Source organism: Lynx canadensis, chromosome F2 (assembly GCF_007474595.2).
Source record: "Lynx canadensis isolate LIC74 chromosome F2, mLynCan4.pri.v2, whole genome shotgun sequence".
Lineage (NCBI taxonomy): Eukaryota > Metazoa > Chordata > Mammalia > Carnivora > Felidae > Lynx > Lynx canadensis.
Genome location: NC_044320.2, coordinates 34,284,204 through 34,309,133, shown reverse-complemented (window position 1 = coordinate 34,309,133; position 24,930 = coordinate 34,284,204). Strand labels below are relative to the sequence as shown.

The 24,930-nt window shown below is 39.2% G+C and overlaps 1 protein-coding gene across 1 annotated transcript in view; it reads left to right on the top strand.

Moving 5' to 3' along the window:
• The window catches only part of FZD6 (frizzled class receptor 6), a 45,720-nt gene extending 21,036 nt beyond the window's left edge, over window positions 1–24,684 (top strand). Inside the window, exons 3-7 of the mRNA XM_030304311.2 lie at window positions 15,335–15,531; window positions 18,492–19,509; window positions 20,494–20,642; window positions 21,786–22,214; window positions 23,208–24,684. Coding sequence (XP_030160171.1) covers window positions 15,335–15,531; window positions 18,492–19,509; window positions 20,494–20,642; window positions 21,786–22,214; window positions 23,208–23,376 — 1,962 coding nt within the window. The 3' untranslated portion in view covers window positions 23,377–24,684. The remainder of the gene's footprint in view (window positions 1–15,334; window positions 15,532–18,491; window positions 19,510–20,493; window positions 20,643–21,785; window positions 22,215–23,207) is intronic.
• The last annotated feature ends 246 nt before the right edge of the window (window positions 24,685–24,930 follow it).

Here is a 24,930-nt window from a genome sequence, read left to right as displayed (position 1 = left end):
GTGACCCAGTGTGTGATCTATCTTGGAGAATGTTCCATGTGCACTCGAGAAGAAAGTATATTCTGTTGCTTTGGGATGCAGAGTCCTAAATATATCTGTCAAGTCCATCTGATCCAATGTATCACTCAGGGCCCTTGTGTCTTTATTGACCGTGTGTCTAGATGATCTATCCATTGCTGTGAATGGGGTGTTAAAGTCGCCTGCAATTACCACATTCTTATCAATAAGGTTGCTTATGTTTGTAATTGTTTTATATATTTGGGGGCTCCTGTATTCGGCGCATAGACATTTATAATTGTTAGCTCTTCCTGATGGATAGACCCTGTGATTATTATATAATGCCCTTCTTCATCTCTTGTTACAGCCTTTAATTTAAAGTCTAGTTTGTCTGATATAAGCATGGCTACTCCAGCTTTCTTTTGACTTCCAGTGGCATGATAAATAGTTCTCCATGCCCTCACTTTCAATCTGAAGGTGTCCTCAGGTCTAAAATGAGTCTCTTGTAGACAGAAAATAGATGGGTCTTGTTTTTTTATCCATTCTGATACCCTATGTCTTTTGGTTGGCGCATTTAGTCCATTTACATTCACTGTTATTATAGAAAGATATGGGTTTAGAGTCATTGTGATGTCTATAGGTTTCATGCTTGTAGCGATGTCTCTGGTACTTTGTCTCACAGGATCCCCCTTAGGATCTCTTGTAGGGCTGGTTTAGTGGTGATGAATTCCTTCAGTTTTTGTTTGTTTGGGAAGACCTTTATCTCTCCTTCTATTCTAAATGACAGACTTGCTGGATAAAGGATTCTTGGCTGCATATTTTTTTCTGTTCATCACATGGAAGATCTCCTGCCATTCCTTTCTGGCCTGCCAAGTTTCAGTAGAGAGATCAGTCACGAGTCTTATAGGTCTCCCTTTATATGTTAGAGCACGTTTATCCCTAGCTGCTTTCAGAATTTTCTCTTTATCCTTGTATTTTGCCAGTTTCACTATGATATGTCGTGCAGAAGATCGATTCAAGTTATGTCTGAAGGGAGTTCTCTGTGCCTCTTGGATTTCAATGCCTTTTTCCTTCCCCAGATCAAGGAAGTCTCAGCTATTATTTCTTCAAGTACACCTTCAGCACCTTTCCCTCTCTATTCCTCCTCTGGAATACCAATTATGCGTAGATTATTTCTCTTTAGTGCATCACTTGGTTCTCTAATTTTCCCCTCGTACTCCTGGATTTTTTTTGTCTTTTTCTCAGCTTCTTCTTTTTCCATAATTTTATCTTCTAGTTCACCTATTCTCTCCTCTGCCTCTTCAATCTGAGCCGTGGTTGTCTCCATTTTATTTTGCAGCTCATTAATAGCATTTTTAGCTCCTCCTGGCTGTTCCTTAGTCCCTTGTTCTCTGTAGCAATAGATCCTCTGCTGTCCTTTATACTGTTTTCAAGCCCAGTGATTAATTTTATGACTATTATTCTAAATTCACTTTCTGTTATATTTAAATCGTTTTTGATCAGTTAGTTAGCTGTCGTTATTTCTTGGAGGTTTTTTTGAGGGGAATTCTTCCGTTTTGTCATTTTGGATAGTCCCTGGATTGGTGCAGAACTGCAGGGCACTTCCCCTGTGCTGTCTTGAATAACTCGTGTTGGTGGGCGGGGCCGCAGTCAGACCTGATGTCTGCCCCCAGCCCACCGCTGGGGCCACAGTCAGACTGGTGTGTGCCTTCTCTTCCCCTCTCCTAGGGGCGGGATTCACTGTGGGGTGGTGTGGCCCGACTGGGCTACTTGTACACTGCCAGGCTTGTGGTGCTGGGGATCTGGTGTATTAGCTGGGGTGGATCGGCATGGTGCACAGGGGCGGGAGGGGCAGGCTCAGCTGGCTTTTCCTTCGGAGGTCCGCTTCAGGAGGGGCCCTGCGGCACCAGGAGGGAGTCAGACCTGCCGGAGGGATGGATCTGCAGAAGCACAGCGTTGGTTTTTGGGTGTTTTTGAGGTGCAAGCAAGGTTCCTGGCAGGAACTGGTTCCCTTTGGGATTTTGGCTGGGGGATGGGCCGGGGAAATGGCGCTGGTGAGCGCCTTGTTCCCCGCCAAGCTGCGCTCTGTTGTCCGGGGCTCAACAACTCTCCCTCCTGGCTCTCTGAGTAGAGCTGTTAATTTATAACCTTCCGGATTTTAAGTCCCGCTTGCTGTCCGAACACACTCCTTCCGGCCCCTCTGCTTTTGCAAGCCAGACTCGGGGCTCTGCTTTGCCGGCGGGCCGCCCCTCCGCCCTGGCTCCCTCCTGCTAGTCCATGTAGCATGCACCTCCTCTCCGCCCTTCCTACCCTCTTCCGTGGACCTCTTGTCTACGCTTGGCTCCAGAGAATCCATTCTGCTAGTCTGGCGATTTTCTGGGTTATTTAGGCAGGTGTGGGTGGAATCTAAGTGATCTGCAGGACGCGGTGAGCTCAGCGTCCTCCTATGCCACCATCTTCCCACTGCTTCTGCTTCTGTGTCTCTCCACTTGAGTTTATTTTTATGTTTGGTGTAAGAAAATGGTCAAGTTTTATTCTTTTGCATGTAGCCGTCCAGTTTTCCCAACACCCATTTGTTGAAGAGACTTTTTCCCCATTTTATATTCTTGCCTCCTTTGTCAAAGATCAATTGACTATATAATTATGGGTTTTTTTTCTGGGCTTTCTGTTCTGTTCCATTGACTTATGTGTCGGTTTTTGTGACAGTAGCATACTATTTTGATTACTATACTTTTGTAATATAACTTGAAGTCTGGAATTGTGATACCTCTAGTTTTTGTTTGTTTGTTTTTTTTCAAGATTGCTTTAGCTCTCCAGGGTCTTCTGTGGTTCCATACAAATTTTAGGATTGTTTATTTTAGTTCTGTGAAACATGCTGTTGGTATTTTGATAGAGATTGCATTAAATGTGTAGATTGCTTTAGGTAGTATAGATATTTTAACAATATTTATTCTTCCAATCCATGAACATGGAATGTCGTTTTGTTGTATCATCTTCAGTGTCTTTCATCAGTGTTTTACAGTTTTCAGAGTACAGGTCTTTGACTTCTTTGGTGAAGTTTATTCCTATGTATTTATTAATTTTGGTGAAATTGTAAATGGAATTGTTTTCTTGATTTCTCTTTCTGCTGTTTCATTAATAGTGTATAGAAATACAACAGGTTTCTGTACATTGATTTTGTATCCTACAACCTTACTGAATTCATTTATCAGTTCTAGTAGTTTCTTAGTGGAGTCTTTAGGATTTTCTATATAATATCATGTCATCTGCAAATAGTGAAAATTTTACTTCTTCCTTACCAATTTGAATGCCTTTTATTTCCTTGTGTTGTCTGATTACTGTGGCTAGGACTTGCAGTTCTATGTTGAATGGAAGTGGTGAGAGTGGACATCCTTGTCTTATTCCTGACCTTAGAGGAAAAGTGCTCAGTTTTTCCTCTTTGAATATGATGTTAGCTTTGAGTTTTTGATATAAGGCCTTTATTGTGTTGAGGTATGTTCCCTCTAACCCTGCTTTGTTGAGGGTTTTTATCATGAATGGATGTTGTACTTTGTCAAGTGCTTTTTCTGCATCTATTAAAATGATCATGTAGTTTTTATCCTTTATCTTATTGATGTGATATATCATGTTGATTGATCTGCAAATGTTGAACCACCTTTGCATCCCATGAATAAATCCCAGCATCATGATAAATGATCTTTTTAATGCATTGTTGAATTTGGTTTTCTAATATTTTGTTGAGGACTTTTGCATTTATGTTCAACAGAAATGAACTCTTTTTTTTTTTTTTTTTTTTTTTTTTTTTGTGGTGTCTTTATCTGGTTTTGGCATCAGGGTAATTCTGGCCTCATAGAATGAATTTGAAGGTTTTCCTTCCTCTTCTGTTTTTTAGAAAAGTTCGGGAAAAAATAGGTATTAACTCTTCTTTAAATGTTTGGTAGAATTTACCTGTGAAGCTGTCTGGTCCTGGACTTTGGTTTGTTAGGAGTTTTTTGATTACTGATTCAGTTTTATTGCTGGTACTTAGTCTGTTCAAATTTTCTTTTTCTCTTTTTTCTTTTTTTTTTTTTTTTTCAAATTTTCTATTTCTTCCCGATTCAGTTTTGGGAGGTTATATGTTTCTGGGAATTGGTCCATTTCTTCTAGGTTGTCCAGGTTGTTGGCATATAATTTTTCATAATATTTTCTTACAGTCCTTTGTATTTCTGTGGTGTTGGTTGTTATTTCTCCTCCCATTTCTGATTTGGTTATTTGAGTCCTCCCTCTCTGTCTTTTTATGAGTCTGGCTAGAGTTTTGTTGATCTTTTCAAAGAACTAGCTCCTGATTCCATCAATCTATTCTGTTGGTTTTTTTAATTTATCTATTTCTGCTTTAATCTTTATTATTTTCTTCCTTCTGCTTTTGGGTTTTGTTCTTCTTTTTCTAGCTCCTTTAGATGTAAGGTTAAGTTGTTTATTTGAGATTTTTCTTGCTTTTGATGTAGGCCTGTATTACTATAAACTAATCCCCACCCCCACCCCCCTACCGCCACCACCACCAGAACCTCTTTTGCGGCATCTCAAAGATTTTGGGCCATTGTGTTTTCATTTTCACTTCTGTCCATGTAATTTTTTTTTTTTTATTTAAAAAAAAAAATTTTTTTTTTCAACGTTTTTTATTTATTTTTGGGACAGAGAGAGACAGAGCATGAACGGGGGAGGGGCAGAGAGAGAGGGAGACACAGAATGGGAAACAGGCTCCAGGCTCTGAGCCATCAGCCCAGAGCCTGACGCGGGGCTCGAACTCACGGACCGCGAGATCGTGACCTGGCTGAAGTCGGACGCTTAACCGACTGCGCCACCCAGGCGCCCCTGTCCATGTAATTTTTTATTTCTTCTTTGATTTCTTCGGTTGACCCATTCATTGTTTAGTAGTATATTATTTAACATCAGTGTGTGTGTGTTCTCTCCAGAGTTTTTCTTGTGGTTGATTTCTAGTTCATAGCATTGTGGTCAGAAAAGACACATCTTATGACTTTGATCTTTTTGAATTTGTTGAAATTTGTTTTGATGCCTAATATATGATCTATTCTGGAGAATGTTCCATGTGCACTTGAAAAGAATGTGTATTCTGCTATTTTAGGAAGGAATGTTCTGAATATATCTGGTAAGTCCATCTGAAACCGTGTGTCATTCAAAACCAGTGTCCTTATTGATTTTTCTGTTTGGGTGATCTGTCCATTGATACAAGTGGGATGTTAAAGTTCCCTACCATTATTGTATTGCTATCAATTAGTTCCTTTGTGTTTGTTATTAACTGTTTTATGTATTTGAATGCTTCCATATTGGGTGCATAAATACTTAACAGTTATTACATCTTCTTGTTGGATTGTCCCCCTTATGATGATAAAGTGTCCTTCTTTGTCTCTTGTAACAGTCTTTGTTTTAAAGTCTATTTTGTCCAATATAAGTGTTGTTATACCCCAGCTTTCTTTTCACATCCATTTGCATGGTCAATGCTTTTCCATTCCTTCACTTTCAATCTGCCTGTGTCTTTAGTCAGAAACGAGTCTCTTATAGGCAGCATATAGATGGGTCTTGGTTTTTTTATCCATACCATTACTCTGTTTCTTTTTAATTTTTTTTAATGTCTATTTATTTTTGAGAGAGAGAGAGAGAGAGAGACAGAGACAGCATGAGCAGGGGAGGGGCAGAGAGAGAAGGAGACACAGAATCTGAAGCAGGCTCCAGGCTTTGAGCTGTCAGCATGGAGCCCGATGCAGGGCTCAAACTCATGGACTGTGAGATCATGACCTGAGCCGAAGTCAGATGCTTAACCGACTGAGTCACCCAGTGCCCCTACTCTGTGTCTTTTAATTGGAGTGTTTAGTCCATTTATATTCAAAGTAATTATTGATAGATACGTTTTTATTGCTATTTTGTTACTTGTGGTTGTTTTTATAGTTCTTCTCAGTTCCTTTCCTTTCTTGCTCTCTTCTGTCATGTTTGCTGGCTTTCTTTAGAAATATACTTGGATTCCTTTTCTTTATTTTTTGTATATCTGTAACTGGTTTTTGACTTATGGTTACCATTAAGTATGTATATAACACCTGGAGATATCAGTTTATATTAAATTGCTGGTCACTTAAGTTTGAACCCATTCTTTACAACTCTTCCCAACTGTGTTTTAGGTATATGGTGTCATACTTTACATTCTTTCAGTTTGTGATTTGACTGATTTTTACAGATATACATAATTTTACTGCTTTCGTGCTTCCTACTTTTCTTAAGAAATTTTTTTTTAATGTTTTTATTTATTTTTGAGAGAGTGAGTGAGCGAGCAGGGGAAGGGGGGGGAGACAGAGAATATGAATCAGGCTCCATGCTCTGAGCTGTCAGCACAGAGCCCAACGCAGGGCTTGAACTCACAGACTGTGAGATCATGACCTGAGCCAAAGTTGGACACTCACCTGACTGAGCCACCCAGGTGCCCCTTACTTTTCTTACTCTTACATATGGCCTTTCTTTTCCACTCACAGAGTCCCCTTTACTATTTCTTATTGTGTAGTGGTCATGAACTCCCTTCACTTTTGTTGTCTGGGAAACTATCTCTCCTTCTATTCTGAATGATAGACTTGCTGGATAGATTATTCTTGGTTACAGATTTTTTTTTTTTCTTTCAGTACTTTGAATATATCATGTCACTGTCTTCTGCCCTGCAAAGTTTCCACTGAAAAGTCTGCTGATAGCCTTATGGGGTTTCCCCTTGTATGTAACTCTGTTCTTTTCTCTTGATGCTTTTAAAATTTTCTCTTTACCACTACTTTTTGCCATTTTAATTACTATGTGTTTTGGTGTGGAGCTCCTAGAGTAGCTTCATTGTGAAATCTCTGTGCTTCCTGGATCTGGATATCTGTTTTTTTCGCCCAGATTAGGGAAGTTTTCAGCTGTTATTTCTTCAAATAAATTTTCTGCCCCCTTTTTTTCTCTTCTTTTCTGGGATCCCTATAATGAGAATGTTAATATGCTTGATGAAGTTGCTGAGTTCCCTAAATGTGTTATCATTTTGTATGATTTTTTTTCCTCTCACCTGCTCTGCTTGGTTACCTTTCATTAATCTGTCCAACACGTTGCTAATTCATTTTTCTGCTTCCTCTAGCCTGCTATTTATTCCATCTAGTGTATTTTTAATTTTATTTACTGTGTTCTTCATCTTTGGTTCTTTTTTTTTTTTATCTCTTTGTTAAGAGTCTCACTGATGTTCTCCACTCTTTACTCAAATCCAGTGAGTGTCTTTATGATCATTACTTTAAATTCTCTAGCAGACATATTACTCATCTCTGTCACATCTAGGTCTCTTGCTGTGGTTTTGTTCTCTTCTTTTATTTGGTACATATTCCTCTCTCTTCATTCTGTCTAACTTTCTGTGTCTGTTTCTGTGTGTTAAGAAAGTCAGCTACCTCTTCTGGTCTTGAAAGTAACGGCCTTATGAAGAAGAGGTCCTATGGTGCCCTGCAGTGCAGTGTCCCCCGTTCACCGGAATCTGGTGCTTCAGGGGTATCTTCTAGGTGTGTTGTGTGCACCCTACTGTTGTATGTTGGGCACTTTTGCCTTTAGTCCAGTCTTCTGCGGTGGCTCTCTTTGCCTGTTGAGGGCAGTGTTTGGTCCCTGTGTTGTTAGTGGGCCAGTCTGGGGCCACCGTGAGCTTGAGTTTAGTCAGACCAGGTGTTTGTCCAAGATGCAGTAGCACCGAACTGAAGGATGCTTTCCCTGTGTTGTCCCCAGAGAAGCTTTTATTGGTTGGTGGGGACTGCAGTCAGACCAACTGTCTGCCTCCAGCCCACTCTTGGGACTTTCTGCCTGGCGTGTTTGGTTATCTTGCCCTCACCCAAGGGCAGGAGTCACTTTGGAGTGGTGCTTACACACTGCCAGGCTTGTGGCTCCAGTTTGAATAGGCTGCAAAAAAGAGCTATTGGAGGGGGCAGGGCCCACGTTGTTTACAGGGTTTATGCCGGCAGAGGGTACCTGCTGCCAACGCAGGGTGCAGCTGGTGTGACCACTGGGGTAGGGCCCACGGTTTTGTTCTGCTCTTTGGTGGGGCCCACCACCACCGGCGGATCAAAGCTTTACAAAGTGTGGGGTTGGGAGATAGGTGTTGGCAAAGTGCCACCAGTCTTCTGGGGGAGGGGACCTCCAGTGCTGGGACTGAGGCAGGTGCGGCTGGAAGAGGCAGATCCCCTAAGCAGGCAGGTGGCGGTGCAAGCAAGTTAGGTGGTGTGTATCAGGCATCGGGCTGGTTCCTGAAGGTGGCCATGTGTTTATGCTGGGGGGCAGGAAAGGGAAATGGTGTTTTCCAGCCCCTTTGTTCTTGGGGGAGTCTCCCAGTGATCTCTACCCCTTGGGGACACACTTTGAAATCAGTAAATAACCCTCCTGTGTGCCGCAGGCTGCTGCATCTATGTTGTATCTCCACAGACTATTTGTAGTGCTGTCTTTTTAAGGGTGGGGACTCAGCTGGCTCTTCCAGAACCCAGCCTGCTGATTTTTTAAATTCCAGACTTTAAGTCCCACGGGTTGTGAGAACTCGTGAAATTCAGCACCTCTAGTTTTCAAAGCCAAATGTTATGGGGAGTCATATTCCCCATGCAGGTTCCCCTGTGTGATAGTGTCTCTCCCCTCTCCATGCCCATGGCTCCCTCCTTCCCAGGGACCACCAGGGTTTGGTTAGCTCTGACCATGTCTCTGCCTGTCCTACCCTCTTCAGTGTGGCCTCTTCTCTTCCTTTCATTGTGGAGTTCTGCTGTGCCAGTCTTTGGGTTGTTTTCTGGGTCATTTACACTGATATGAGCATTATCTGTGGGCCGAGGTGAGCTTAGGGTGCTCCTGCTCCACCATCTTCCCAGATACTCACCTCCATTCCTTTCTATCTTTCAGAAATGTCTCCAGATGTCTATAGTTCATTGATAGACCTTTCCCTGCTTTTTTTGTACAGTTAAGTCATAGATTTTCTGTTTTGTCCTTAACCCTTTTTTCCCATTTAAATGGCATTTGGAGAAGAGAATGTTATTATGTAAGTTCAGTGCATTTCTCTTAAATCCAAATTTTCATCTTCTCTTACTCTACGTGTTCTCTTTGGGTAATTTCATTCACATATTTCAATTACCATTTTTATAATGATGGCTTCCAAATCTACATCCTTTACCTAAAGTCTCTTACCTGCAAGCTCTATTTATTTAACTGCCTACTAGTAGATATCCACACTCACATGTCCCATGGGCACTTCAAACTGTCCATGCAAATGAGTGGGTAAACAAATTATGATGTACCTACACAATGGAATACTACTTAGCAATTAAAAAGAATGAACTATTGGTACACGGAACAACATGGATGAATCTCAGAATAATGATGCCAAGTGAAAGAAGCCAGACCAAAAAAAATATATGCTGTATGATTCTATTTATATAAAATTCTAGAAAACGCCGCTTTATAATGACAGAAAGCATTATCAGTGGTTGCTAGGGGATGTTATTGGCTTAGTGTGGGGGTAGGGGGTGAGAGGGGAGATAGGAGAGGGGAGAGGGGTTACAAAGAGGCAAGAGGAAACTTTTTGTGGTGATGGATATTTCCTTGATTGTGATAATGCTTTCAAAACCTGTCAAAGCACACACTTTATACATGTTCAATTTATCATATATCAATATACCTAAATAAAGCTAGAAGAAAACCCTCAGTGTTAAAGGCTTTTTAACAGAAAAACTGCGGTTCCTGCCCACTCTTTTCTATCCTCATCACAATCCTCCTCCCCAAAGACAGCTAATTTGAGGTCTTTCAGGAACTTTTCTTATACACAAGCCATGTTCTAATATGCTTAGTCTGTTATTTTTTAAAGTTTATTTATTTTGAGAGAGAATGTGCGAGAATGTGTGGGGGAGGGGCAGACAGCAGTCTCTGTGCTGACAGATGTGGGGCTTGATCTCACAAATAGGGAGATCATGACCTGAGCTGAAATCAAGAGTTGGATGTTCAACTGACTAAGCCGCGCATGTGCCCCTCTTCGTCTGTTACTTATTGATTCATCCCTTTAGAACTTCAGGCAGTATCTGTTTATTCTTTCCTATATGGTAGTTGGTAATATATTTCTCTTACTCTACCATTTTTACTTATGCTCCCTACCTTCTATAATACAATTTTTGGTTAAATCAATCATCAGTTCTAGCATTACTAGGAACATTAGATATTGTACATTACTGAGTCAGATGCTTTGATTGCATCTATTTCTTTAATATCTTCCCTCTTGGTTAATGCAGCAAATGCATTTTTCCCCATTTGCTTTGTTTTCTATGTACCTGTAGCTAATTTTTTTCAGATGTCCCAACAGACTTTTAGACATCTAACAGCAATTTTTTTCAGATGCTCAGTGTATCATATAACCCGTCATTTCCAGTACCCCATTCCTATTCCCTTGGAGACATTCCTCCTTCAGCTGGCTGTCCATCAATATGCCCCGACTGCTTTCTGAACTAGAATCATAGCTATCATGCTAAGGCTTCCTCTTGCCATTCTCCAATGTTGGATCAACTAATTCTTGAGTCCTATGTCATTTTCCTTTCTGGTTTATATTCCATCCATTGGTTTTAGGAATAGTACATCCTCTAGTTGTTTCCTAAAAGGGGACACTTGAGTTAACATTTTTTTTATTTCTTAGAGGGCCAAAAAGGTCATTATTTTACTCTCACCTAAATGTTCCATTGGGTATAGAATTCTAGGTTAAATAATATTGTTTCAGAATATTAAAATTATTTTTGAACTGTCTCCTAGTATCTGAATTATTACTCAGAATTAAATTCTTTTTTATGTGCCCTGTTCTTTTCTTTTCTTTTTTTTTTTTTAATTTTTTTTAACATTTATTTATTTTTGAGACAGGGAGAGACAGCATGAACGGCGGGGGAGGGTCAGAGAGAGAGGGAGACACAGAATTTGAAACAGGCTGCAGGCTCTGAGCTGTCAGCACAGAGCCTGATGCGGGGCTTGAACTCACGGACCGCAAGATCATGACCTGAGCCGAAGTCAGATGCTTAACCGACTGAGCCACCCAGGCGCCCCTGTGGCCTGTTCTTTTCTATCTGGAAGCTTTTATGATTGCTTTATCTTGATGCTCTGAAATTTTTTATTGACATGCCTTGTTCATTCATTGCTCTGATTGGTTTATTTAACAAGTATTGATAGAGAAATAATTATACACACACACACTGTTCTAAGCATGAGGGATATAGCCGTGAAAAAAAATAGACAAAATCCCTTCCCTTCATTAAATTTACATTCTAGTGGTGAAGGCAGAAATTAAGAAATAAACTAATATTTAATGAAATGTCAGATAGTGATAAGGACTATAAAGAAATACAAAACAGTAATGGAACAGAGAATGGCAGGATCATTTTTTACAAAGGGCGGGCAGAGAATGGTGCTCTGAGGTGACAGTTATGCAGAAAATCAAATGAGGACACGAGTCATGGGACTTTGTGGAGGAAGAGTGCTCTATGTGAGGGGAACAGCAAATATAAAGATTCTTAAGCATAAGTATACATGGAATGATGAGAAGCAAAAGGCCAATTTGGTGACAATGGAGTGAATAAGAGAAAGAGTGGTAGGAAATGAGGAAAAGAATGGTAGGAAGGTGGATTTGTAGCCAGGAGTCAGGCTACAAATTTATATTTGCTCTTCTCTTCACCTAGAAGACTCTTCCTCCACAGTGTCCCGTGAAATTTAAGGCCTCACAGGACTTGATAAAGACTCTCGAGTTTATTCTGATAGAGTCTTTTGAACAAGGACAAACTTACATTTTAAAAAATCACATTGGTTGGAGTGTGGATCTGAATGGAAATTAACTGTGAGATTTGTAAGAATGTTAAGTAGTGAGACTATTAGGAAAATATTTCAGTAGCTTAGGTGCAAGATATAGTGGTTTAGACATAGTAACTTAGTAATAGTGAGAAATGGTCAGATTTGAAATAGATCTTGTAGGGAGAACCAATAGGATTTGCTGCTGGATTACATATGGGGTGAGAGAAAGAGAGGAGTAAAGGATGAATCTTTAGATCCTTGGCCAGAGCAACTTGGTGAATGGTGGCACCACCTTACTGAGGCAGGGAAGACTGAGGTGAGGGATTGTTTAGGGTTGAGTTATATTTTGGACATGGTGGGTTTGAGATGCGGATTGACAGCTGAGTGAAATTCTCCAGGAGGCAGATGGCCATCAACTCAAGGGTTCACAGGAGAGATGGCTCTGTTTTTTTTTTTTTTTTTTTTTTAATTTTTTTTTCAACGTTTATTTATTTTTGGGACAGAGAGAGACAGAGCATGAACGGGGGAGGGGCAGAGAGAGAGGGAGACACAGAATCGGAAACAGGCTCCAGGCTCTGAGCCATCAGCCCAGAGCCTGACGCGGGGCTCGAACTCACGGACCGTGAGATCGTGACCTGGCTGAGGTCGGACGCTTAACCGGCTGCGCCACCCAGGCGCCCCGAGATGGCTCTGGAGATAACTGTGGCAGTCCTTCATGCATAGTTGGTAATGAACACCATGGTTCAGGATGAGTTTCCCCTGAGGAGTGAGTATAGATAAGATAGAGGTCTGAGGATTGAGCTCTGGAGCACTTCAGTATTTAGAATTGGGAAATGGAAGATCAGAAAAACAACAGCAATAAATAGGTAGGAATCCAGGAGAATTCGTATTCTAGAAACCAGTTGAGAAAAGTATCTCAGGAGGAGGGCAGGATCCACTATGTAAAACTCTCTTGAGAGCTGAGTAGGATGAGGACTCAGAATTGACTATTGGATTTGACAACATGGAGTTTATTGGTGGCCATGACAAGCAGTTTCACTGAAGCATGAGGATGGTTGGAGAGAGGGCTCAAGAGGGAATGGGAAGAGCAGAATTGGAGAAAGTAAAGACAACTATTTTGAGGAGTTTTTCTATAAAGGAGAACAGAAAAATGGAATAATGAGTGGATGGGGATTGGGATGTGGAGTCAAGGAAAGATATTGTTTTGTTGTGTTTATGGTGGGAGATAATAGAACAAGTTTGTGTGATGGGATAATCACTGAAGCATAGGTTTGGAAATGGGATGTTGAAAGAGAGGAGAATGTGAGAGAGATCTCTGTAAAAGAAAGTTAATTGACTGAAGTTTTGGTCCAGAAATGTTTTAGTAGTGAGATTGCAGTGTGATGCCAGCTTTTTCAGTTTGGGAGCTAGTACGCTTCTGTTCTGAGAAATGGTCTTATATTCTTCATTTGATTATCATCTACACTCCCCCTTTCCCTGTTGTTCTTTCTAGCACTCATGTGGTAATGTGTTGGACACTTGGACCGATCCTCTGATTGGGAGGATTTTCTCTCCGATTGTCCATCTCTTCCCTCAGCTTAACTTCTAGTCCTTCTGTAGAGTTTTTTTATTTGAGCTGTCTTATCTTAATTTTCCATAGCATGCTATTCTTTTTAAATGGATGCAATAACTTCTCACTTAAGATACTTAGGTTTTTGTTTTGTAATTTATTTTCCTTTGTTCCCTGCATAATCTCTCTTTCCTCCAAATATTCAATGATCTGCTTGCTTGTTTTGGTCTGTTTTTGATACGGGAGGCTTTCTTCAAATGCCTGATGATCCTTGGCTGCCCAGTTGTACGTGTGTGGGACACTAAAAAGGTCCGTGTGCATGAATGGTGGGCTTCATAGTAGGGTGAGCTCAAAGTTGACTGGCTTTTTGTCATTATGTAGAGCTCTTCAAAATTGTTGAGTTTTTTCAAAGAATGGGGATGGTGGGTATGTGCCTGAACAGAACAGGAACAAGATGAGGCCTCCGTGTTTCTGTAGATATTCAGTCCCCCTCTTTTCACCTTGTGCCATATCCCTGCCCGGCTCTGTGACTGAAACCCCAAGTTAGAACATCTCTAGCTCCATTTCTCCTGGTAGAATGCAGTAGTCATCTGGCTTCTGGGGTAGGGGTTGGAGTTGGGATGGCACGGAGAGAAATTGATTAGTAAACAGTCCTACAATATTGGCCTTTTGTGCTACTTGCTACTTCAAAGAACTGAGACTCTCAGAATCTTCAGGGCACATCCACTCATTGTCATCTGAATCCCTCAACTCCTATTTTGTAGTCCACCCCGAATCCCATTAAATCACTTTTCACTCCTGTAATAGCTTTCTGTCTTGGAAGGTTGGGGCTTTCTTTTTTGTTTTGCTTTTACTCTTTGGAAAAGTCAGATCTGCTAGTGTAGTCTCTCCTGTTCATGTACTAATGGGTTATAACCTTTTATTCTTCATTATAATTTTAGTGAGGAACCATGAGGAGAGAAAGGAGGCAAACATAATGTGGTTAATGTGCAGGTTTATCCAGAACCCATCTGCATTCTTATAAAGTGTAATCTTCACAGTAACTAATGTTTATTGAGTGCTCACTATATGCCAGACACTGTTCGAAGTGCTTTATATTAACTCAGTACTCATAACAATCTTACGTGACAGGTACTATTATTATTGCCATTTTACAGGTGAAGAAACTAAGACACAGAAAAGTTACATAATTTGACAAAGTTACACAGCCAGTAAGTGAGGAACTAGCATTCCAACTCAGCTATCAGACTCTAGAGATACTCCCTGCTTCAAACTCTCTGATAGGATTTCATTCCTGGATTTGAAAATCCAGGCAATTTAGCAGGCTATTTGTGCTTTCCAGGATCAGGCCCAGTGTACCTCTCCAACGTCACTCTCTACACTTAATGCCACTGTTTTGACCTTATGTTCTAGCCACACTGAGCTTCTTGCCCTGCATGTACACACTCTAGTGATCCTCATGCCTTTTTCATGCTCCGCCCCAAACATTCCTTCATTTTCTAGAGTGCTCAGTACAGTGTTCGGGTATTCAGCATATGCTTATAAATTGAATATTGTAGTTTATTTCACGTAGCAATCAACTCATGCTTTTGATTTGTTTTGACTTAGCATGTCTTCCTGAAAAATGTATAATTGAATAAAGTAACATTCCATTGTATATGAAGGATTCATAAGTCTAACAGACTAACTTGAAATTATCTCCTTAAAATTTGATTATATTGAGGGGTGCCTGGCTAGTTCAGTTGGTTCACTCTTTATCTCGGGTCGTGAATTTGAACCCCATATTGGGCACAAAGATTACTTTAAATAAATAAATAAAAGTGAAAAAAGTTGTACTGTATTGAGAGTGAGGCAAAGATTCTTTTGGAGTATAAGTGAAAAGGTATATACTTTAAATAGTAAATGAATTCCATTCACTGGCTCTTAAAATGTTTTCTAACCTTATCTTGTTGTTTTCCTTAATAGCTTTTTCTTCCTCTTGCAAATTTGGAATGTTCACCAAATGTTGAAACTTTCCTTTGCAAAGCTTTTGTACCAACCTGTACAGAACAAATTCGTGTGGTTCCACCTTGTCGTAAATCTTGTGAGAAAGTATATTCTGATTGCAAAAAGTTAATTGACACTTTTGGTATCCGATGGCCTGAAGAACTTGAATGTGACAGGTAAGTCATGTTTTCAACTGAAAGCTTCCAATGATATTTTAATGTTGGTGTTTTCCAGAATGTTTGTGACAGGCTTTCATTATTTATTTCAAAAATGTATATTGCACACTTAATGGGTGATAAGTGTTTTGGACACAGTGGTGAGCAAAAACAGACTTACAGTGGGAACTTTGGGGTGGAAGGAACAGATAATCAAATAATTACAGTAATAAGTATAAAATTATAACCATAGAGAAGTACACAGTTGTATGAGAACATGTAATGGTGCCTTTGACCCAAACTGGGAGGGAATGAACTTATTATCAATTCAGTGACCTTTTTACTCATTGACCTTCGTTAATTACTTTGGTCTCTTATTCTGTAGACATTGGGGGATCATTAATTTGAAATATTCTATGGATACAATGAGACTTGGCATTATAAAGCTGGGGAGGAAGCTGTGTCCAAATTTTTGTTTCTTTATCTGTAGAATAAAGTATAGAACCTTTGTGGAAGTCATATACTTCCAGTAGATGCATAATTGTTTTTAAGAACACTTGATAATACAAAGTTGAGGATGTTCATACCTTACACTGTAGGTGGTCCCTTCTATAGAAACGTTTACAGAAACAAGGAATCATACACAAGAATATTGATTACCACATTATTCCTAATTTTTTAAAAAATGGAAAAAATGAAAGTCCATTGTAGAAGAATGTGTAATAAATGTAAACTGTGACATACTTACACATTAAACTACGATACAGTTGACAAAATTAATGGTTGATCCATATCTGTAAACACAGATAAATCCAAAAATTACAGTGTTCAGTAAAAAAAAGGATGCTAAGGTAGGATATATACAGCATGATATCATTTATACAAAATTCAAACCTGCCAAATAATACTATGTAACATTATGGTTAGAAAATAACATAGTAAAAAATTTTTTTAAATTCATAAAGAGAATGAAAACTGAACTTGTGGTGATGAGTATTTCTGGGAAGAAAGAATAGGACCAGAAAGGGGTCCCACCCGATCTCTAATGTTATATTGTTTTATTTTAAAAGATATAAAGCAAAATTGACATAATAAGTTTTGAAATGCTGGTAGATATATGTGTTCTTTTTATGGGCATACATATTATTATTTTCTACTTTTATCTAAAGAGTATTTTAAATGTTTTCTTGTTTAACACTGGCTCAGCCAGTGGAGTGCACAACTCTTGATCTTGGGGTTGTGAATTCAAGCCCCACGTTGGGTATAGAGATTACTTAAAATCTTTTAAAAAGTAAAATAAAATACATAAATTGTTTCCTTGTTAAAAACTCCCACTTGGGGCGCCTGGGTGGCTCAGTCGGTTGAGCGTCCGACTTCAGCTCAGGTCGCGATCTCGCGGTCCGCGAGTTCGAGCCCCGCGTCGGGCTCTGGGCTGATGGCTCAGAGCCTGGAGCCTGCTTCCGATTCTGTGTCTCCCTCTCTCCCTGCCCCTCCCCCGTTCATGCTGTGTCTCTCTCTGTCTCAAAAATAAATAAACGTTAAAAAAAAAAATTTAAAAAAAAAAAAAACTCCCACTCATTTTTAAACCATATAGATCCTCCCAATTAATACTGGTGTGTAGATACTCTACTGAGTGATAAAGTGTTACACAAAATAGAAATATACCTGTGTATCACTCTGGTCTGCCCATAAACAAGGGAGGCAAGGAGTACAAACGTCCAGTTAGAAAATAAACATGTCATGGGGATAGAATGTACAGCATGGGGAATGTAGTAACATTGTGTTAACTTTATAAGGTGACAGATGGTAACTAGACTTATTGTGGTGACCATTTCTCAATGTATACAAATGTCGAATCACTGGGTTATACATCTGCAACTCATAATATTGTATGTCAGCTATACTTCAATTAAAAAAAAAACAAAAAAAAACAGCCGGGTGCCTGGGTGGCTCAGCTGGTTAAGCAAGCCCCACATCAGGCTCTGTGCTGACAGCTCAGAGCCTAGAGCCTGCTTCAGATTCTGTGTCTCCCTCTGTCTCTCTGCCCGTACCCCACTTGCACTCTGTCTCTCTCTCAAAAATAAACAAACATTAAAAAAACAAAAACAGCCAAACTGAAACAAAACGGTGATGTGAGAGAACTCTACCCTGTCAGTCCTGGAAACAGAAGGAGCTCGTTTCAGCCAGTTTTAGCTGCTATCCCCTTAGTTCTATGGCTGATCTACTTTACCTGTAGGCACTAAAAAAAAGTGACTTTCCCCAAGACTTATACTCCAAATGCCGTACACAGACAAGCCAGCACTTTTTTTTTTTAAGGTTATTTGAGAAAGAGAGTACGCACAAGCAGGAAAGGGGCAGAAAGAGAGGGGGAGAGAGAACCCCAAGCAGGCTCCATGCTGTCGGTGCAGAACCTAACATGGGCTCAAACTCACAAATCGTCACATCATGTCCTGAGCCAACATCCAGAGTTGGACACTTAACCGACTGAGCTACCCAGGTGCCCCAGCACTTTTCTGTCTTGAGGCTGCTAATTAAGATAAATTCCTTGTTTTTAGGATAAATGCTTTCTTAAATATTTAGTCTTAGAAGCAGAAATTACTTAAAAATTACTAGTTAGAGGCACCTGCCTGGCTCAGTTGGTGGAGTATGCAGCTCTTATCTCAGGTTGTGAGTTCACGCCCAACCTTGGGTGTAGAGCTTCCTTTAAAATAAAGTTTAAAAAATAAAAATTGTTTTTTGAGTAAGGAAATTTTAATGTTCACATGCCTTGTATTAAGTATATGTGAGTGCACTGGGGCCTCACTAACAACCACAAGTTTTTAGTTAACTTCAAAGCTCTAACCTATGATCTGTTCAGGTTGTGTGTCTTCCCATCAATTATGAATGCATGAGGAAATATTTTATAGTTGGAAAGCATACATTAAAATAGTGAATCGGTCAAAATGTTGACTCTATATATTTAATTTTTATAATTTTTACAGATTGCAATACTGTGATGAGACTGTTCCTGTAACTTTTGATCCACACACACAGTTTCTTGGTCCTCAGAAGAAAACAGAGCAAGTCCAAAGAGACATTGGATTTTGGTGTCCCAGGCATCTTAAGACTTCTGGGGGACAAGGCTATAAGTTTCTGGGAATTGACCAGTGTGCACCTCCATGCCCTAACATGTATTTTAAAAGTGATGAGCTAGAGTTCGCAAAAAGTTTTATCGGAATAGTTTCAATATTTTGTCTTTGTGCAACCCTGTTCACATTCCTTACTTTCTTAATTGATGTTAAAAGATTCAGATACCCAGAGAGACCAATTATCTATTACTCTGTCTGTTACAGCATTGTCTCTCTGATGTACTTCATAGGATTCTTGCTAGGCAATCGCACAGCCTGCAATAAGGCAGATGAGAAGCTAGAACTCGGTGACACAGTAGTTCTAGGATCTCAGAATAAGGCTTGCACTGTTCTTTTTATGTTTTTGTATTTTTTCACAATGGCTGGCACCGTGTGGTGGGTGATACTTACCATCACTTGGTTCTTAGCTGCAGGAAGAAAATGGAGTTGTGAAGCCATTGAACAGAAAGCGGTGTGGTTTCATGCTGTTGCGTGGGGAATACCAGGTTTTCTGACTGTTATGCTTCTTGCTATGAACAAAGTTGAAGGAGACAACATTAGTGGCGTTTGCTTTGTCGGCCTGTATGACCTGGATGCTTCCCGCTACTTTGTGCTCTTGCCATTGTGCTTTTGTGTGTTTGTTGGGCTGTCTCTTCTTTTAGCTGGCATTATTTCCTTAAATCATGTGCGACAAGTTATACAACATGATGGCCGGAACCAAGAGAAACTAAAGAAATTTATGATTCGAATTGGAGTCTTTAGTGGCCTGTATCTTGTACCATTAGTGACACTTCTTGGATGTTATGTCTATGAGCAAGTGAACAGGATGACCTGGGAGATAACTTGGGTCTCTGACCACTGTCGTCAGTACCACATCCCGTGTCCTTACCAGGTAAGAGAGCATTTGTATTAGTTCACTGTTTAATTTTAACATAGAGAATGTTCCCTGGAAATACACTCGAACTAATCATGAACATGACCTTAGATTTCAGATAAGAAAATCCAGTAGACAGAGGGGATGATTCCCTGTGCATCAGTTGAAACTGGGGTCAGTGTCTCAAGAGTTCTTTCCTCAAGTGTAGGCTTTGTTTACAGTAGTAAAGTGCCTCCTCTAGCTACTCTTCTAAAAAGTAAATTTGGTTGCAAAAGCAGATTAATAATAATGAGGAACAGAAACAGAAGAACGAGTCTGTCACAGGGAAAAAAAGAAATAACTTCTGATTTGGGAGTTGCTTTTCATTCTTCAGTGGTGGGAACCTTATTTGGGTATATTTAATTTGATCATATTATATTTGGGTATATGATCATGTTATATTTGGGTATATTTAATTTGATCATATTATCGTATCATTTTTTGTTTAGTATACGCTTACAAAAACAGAACTTATTTTACTGTATTATACGGATACTTATTTCACTCCAACCAACCAAATTTTTATAACAAACATCAACAATGCATACTCTATAATAGTATGTTGTTCCAATGGTTTAAGTATAGTTTTTTGGTAGACTATAATAAAAGAAAGTAGATAAATACTTAAAGCCAAATATTTTGACAATTATAAGAGGCTGCTATAGAGGTGGAAAATGCTGGGAAATCAAACCAAGATTTCGGATATTCTTCCTAAATATATTTAGGTGTTTTTTGCCTTTCTAGCTATATATTTTGATACCCAGATGAAAGTTCTATATTCAGAACTTCAGTGAAGAATGTATTATACTTAAAGTAGCACTATTCATTATATTATGCTATGTCAAATGTTCTATACTAAAACAGACCGAAGATTTATATTTTGTTCAAGTTTTACATTGACTATATAGACTGCTCTCCACTCTGAATGTATCACTGACATTTTTATTATTCACTTTTTTGTAGGCCAAAACAGAAACTCGACCAGAATTGGCTTTATTTATGATAAAATATCTGATGACATTAATTGTTGGCATCTCTGCGGTCTTCTGGGTTGGAAGCAAAAAGACATGCACGGAGTGGGCAGGGTTTTTTAGACGAAATCGCAAGAGAGAGTAAGAACCTATTGAATTATCTAATGTTGTTTTAAGTAGAACAAATACCAAGGGACTATTCAAGTCCTCATCGTACTGGCGTTTCATTATATCAACTGTTGTTTCAAGTTTGGAAATCTTTTTCGTGGAGAGCTCTACTTTATTTTGGCACTCGTTATTAATAGTCTTTGGCCTGTAGTATTCTGTTGAAGTATGAGAGATGTGTAAACTGTGCATTTTCTTTCCCTGGCTTATATTTAATGTTATAACTGTTATCACTGGATTATTTTGGATGCTGCATTTTAATTTTTTAAAATCAGTGATAAAAGGCTAAGTGGGATCAAATATATGTAAGGAAATCTATAAAGTATGATTCAAATATATGATCATTATTTACTACTTTTAAATTTTATTATACACAGTATGGCCTTAAAATGTCACTTATTTGCCTCAAGATGGTAAAATTTTAAACTTACATAGTATAACAGGATAGTAGACTCACATTTAGGAGTTCGTTTTAGTTATATACAATGTACACTCTCTCCTGTCAACAATGTACTAGAGAGTTTTTTAAACTGTTCCCCATTGGTTTGATTAATAAACTTTTTTTGTGGTAAAATTTTCAGAACTATAGCTCTTTTCTAAGTTTTGAAGTCTGCAAATTGCATTTAACTGGACTTAATTTTTTTGCATGGTTATGACACATCTATCCTGTATATACTCACACTCACTTCATTATAACTTGCTAGCTTTATTGTTAGAAAGCAAATCATTGAATTTAACAACGACCATTAATTATATTCTACGTCCTTTCTCCTCTGGTTTACTTTTATATTTGATGTATTTATATGTGATACACAGATAGTCTCCTACTTTATGCCGCTTTAAGTTTCCTGGCCCTCATCCTTTGATTTTGCCTAATTCCTTGTCAATCTATTTATGCTGACAAAGGCAACTAACAATGTATGCACAAAAGAGTTCACTTCATGACAATCTACTTCTATCTCCTAGTATTTATAATCCCAGATTTTACAAGTATAAATCATTTAGAATTCTTAACTTGACCGATTAAGGTTTTTTGGCACAAGATAGGATACGCTTTTTGGTTTCTACTATGTAACACTTAACACTTAGCAACTCAACCCTCTCCTTGGTTTCTCTCAGTCCAATCAGTGAAAGTCGAAGAGTACTACAGGAGTCGTGTGAGTTTTTCTTAAAGCACAATTCTAAAGTTAAACACAAAAAGAAGCACTACAAACCAAGTTCACACAAGCTGAAGGTCATTTCCAAATCCATGGGAACGAGCACAGGTGCCACGGCCAATCACGGCACTTCCGCAGTAGCGATCACGGACCACGATTACTTAGGACAAGAAACTTTGACAGAAATACAAACCTCCCCGGAAACATCAGTGAGGGAGGTGAGAGCAGATGGAGCGAGCACCCCCAGATCAAGAGAACAGGACTGTGGGGATCCTGCCTCCCCAGCAGCATCCAGCTCCAAACTCTGTGGAGAACAGGCTGACGGGAAAGGCCGGGCAGGCAAAGGGAATGATAAGATCAGTGCATCCGAAAGTACGCGGAGTGAAGGAAGGTGAGCTTTGATTTTGCGATCTTGAATCAGGACTATTTTGAATACTGCATTATATATGTTTTTATTAAAGCATAGTGCATCTGGAAAGAAGATGGTGCGTCCATACACTTCATCCAAGGAAGTTTGGGTTCGGCCTATAAACGTGCTGTTTGATACTTTAATTCTCAGCTTTGAAAAGAGCCTTCGTGAATGTTGTTCAAGTAGCAATGTTCATTTCTGTGGTAAATTGTTAAGGATCGCATGTATATGTAGGTAAGTGTTTACGATCCTTCTGAAATACAGGCTATTAAGTTTTAATTAGTACTGTATGATAGTACTAAAAGGCATTTGTCATTTTATGTGAAGATGATTATAAAAGGTTTTTTATTTTCTGGACATGAAAGCACGTTGACATTATCTTTAATGAATTTTTCCAAACGGTCACTGGTGATCCAAAGACAGGTAAATATCGAATTAGCCAGAATGCTGACAGCTAAGTACTTTTAGGTCTCCAGGTTTCTTACCTCACCCTCCCAAACTAGACCAAATGTGCCTTCTTTGTGTTCCTGTGACAGCTTTTGCATGCTGGAAATAGACATGTGCCTTTAAAACTCCACTCGATTTGTAAATTCCTCGAAGGCAGAGCTGAGGTCCAGTTCATCTTTGTGTTGGAATTACACAACATCTCACCCATGGTGGGAAATGAGGAAAATATTGCTAAATGGAGAGCAGGATCCTGTCTTATGAGTTGTATTCCCCACGATACGCCATGTCCAGCCCGTGCCCGGGTGGTCCTTAATGCAGTTTCTGAAGTTGGCGAAAATTGTACCTGAAAATGAAGTAGACGTGTTTTGAGGTGTTAGAGTACACACACAGAGTTGTAGTTAACTGTCCTCTGATCAAGGTGGATACCGGTTGGGAATAAAACTCGTGGAAAGTGGGTAGCAGCTGTAAGGACATCGGGCATCACAGTTGTGCTCTGGTCTGTGTGTCAGCTTTCGTCTTTTTACCTAGGATGACTCCAAAAAGTGATGTCCCCGAGACCGGCCCGGTGCAGAGCAGCGGCTTGCAGGTCCCAGGTACTGCGGAGCCAGGCAGCCTGAAAGGCTCCACGTCCCTGCTCGTTCACTCAGCTTCGGGAGGTGGAAAAGAGCAGGCCGCTGGCGGTCACTCCGAAACTTGAAAAACAGGCGATCCCATCGCTGAGAAGTGGATTCATGTGACACTGGAACAGACAGCACGCTGTCGTATCAACACCACTCTTCTGTTCTCTTGCACTGACAGCTACCTTGCCTACTGTTACACTGGAAACGATGGATTCCGAGAATTAGGGGATTTGTTTCGCACAGAGGTTAACGATGGCAATATACCCAGAAAGCGGAAATGGGCAGGTTAATAATATTTTTTTAAGTTGCGTGGGAGGAGGGAGTTAGAGGAATCTTCTTTTTCTATTTATGAAGATCTCCTCTTGCTAAAAGTATTTTAAGATGTACTATATGCTATTTTACTTTTATGGTATGAAATCAAGATATTTCTTTGCTGAAGTATTTAAAACTTATCTTTGTATCTTTTTTATATATTTGAAAATAAGTTTATATGTATTTGAACTTTTCTTAGAAATCCTGGAACAGCTATTCAAATATTTTTATGTTATTCGATACTTTAACGCTGCTTTGGTAGCCTTTACACTGAGTTTCTAAGAAAATTGAAAAATAGTATTCTTTTACAGTATAAAAAATATTTGACACACCAGAAGGTGTTGTCATGGGAATTCACCTTTCAAAGTCCGCTTATTCCACCTTATCTTCCCTGTGTGAATTTTACAGAGTCTTGCTCTAGGAATTTCATAGCTCTGCTGTGCCTCTAAAACAAGGTGCTTGACATCCACCGTTGATTATGTTATGCTGCTCACTGATCCTTCTACAGTTTTAAACAACATGTTCTAAAGGATTAGATGAAATGTTACTCTTTTAGAATTTAAGCCAAGTGCAATTCATTTTCTTTAAAAAAAAAAAAAGTTTTATGCCCACTCAAGATTGTGTATTTATGACCATTTACAGTTGCTTATACTTTTTTTAACTTCTTTTTTTAACTTTTAGAATACTAAAGTTTATACAGTATCTTTCTCAGACATTACGTAGATGTCATTTCTGCACTTGCATAGGATTTTGCCGAACATTTAAAAGTGTGTTTAGCAATATTAGTGCCAATCAAATGGGGGAAAAAATGTAGTCCTGATAAACAAAATGTATTTTATATTACATACTTTAAAATATTAAATATTTTTCCTAATTTTTGTTTTCAATTAAGTGTTATACCTTAAGGTTTTCTGATGCTTCTGGGTTTTTTCTATTTAGCATTCTATTAAAGCATAAAAAGATTATCATGTACTGTATGGAAAATGTAAATATTAACTTTTCCACATTTTTGAACTTTGTATACAAAAACATTGTATGTCTTTCCAGCAATAAAATTTTCTTTGTGTGAGAGATTATGGAGTATTGTGTGATTAGTTGTCGTGATCCTGACCCTGAAAGTGGTAGAATTTTTCCAATCAGTGGCCCCATGATTAATAACTTGGAAGCTTTTTTTTTTTTAAACTGGAAGAGCAGACAGGACTACTTTTCATCTGTTACAATTTCTTTCCAGAATATACATTATACAGCCATATTTACCATAACCTTTTAAAGCCGGTGTGAGATCCGAAGGATGGGGTAAAGCAAAGGGAACCCAGGAC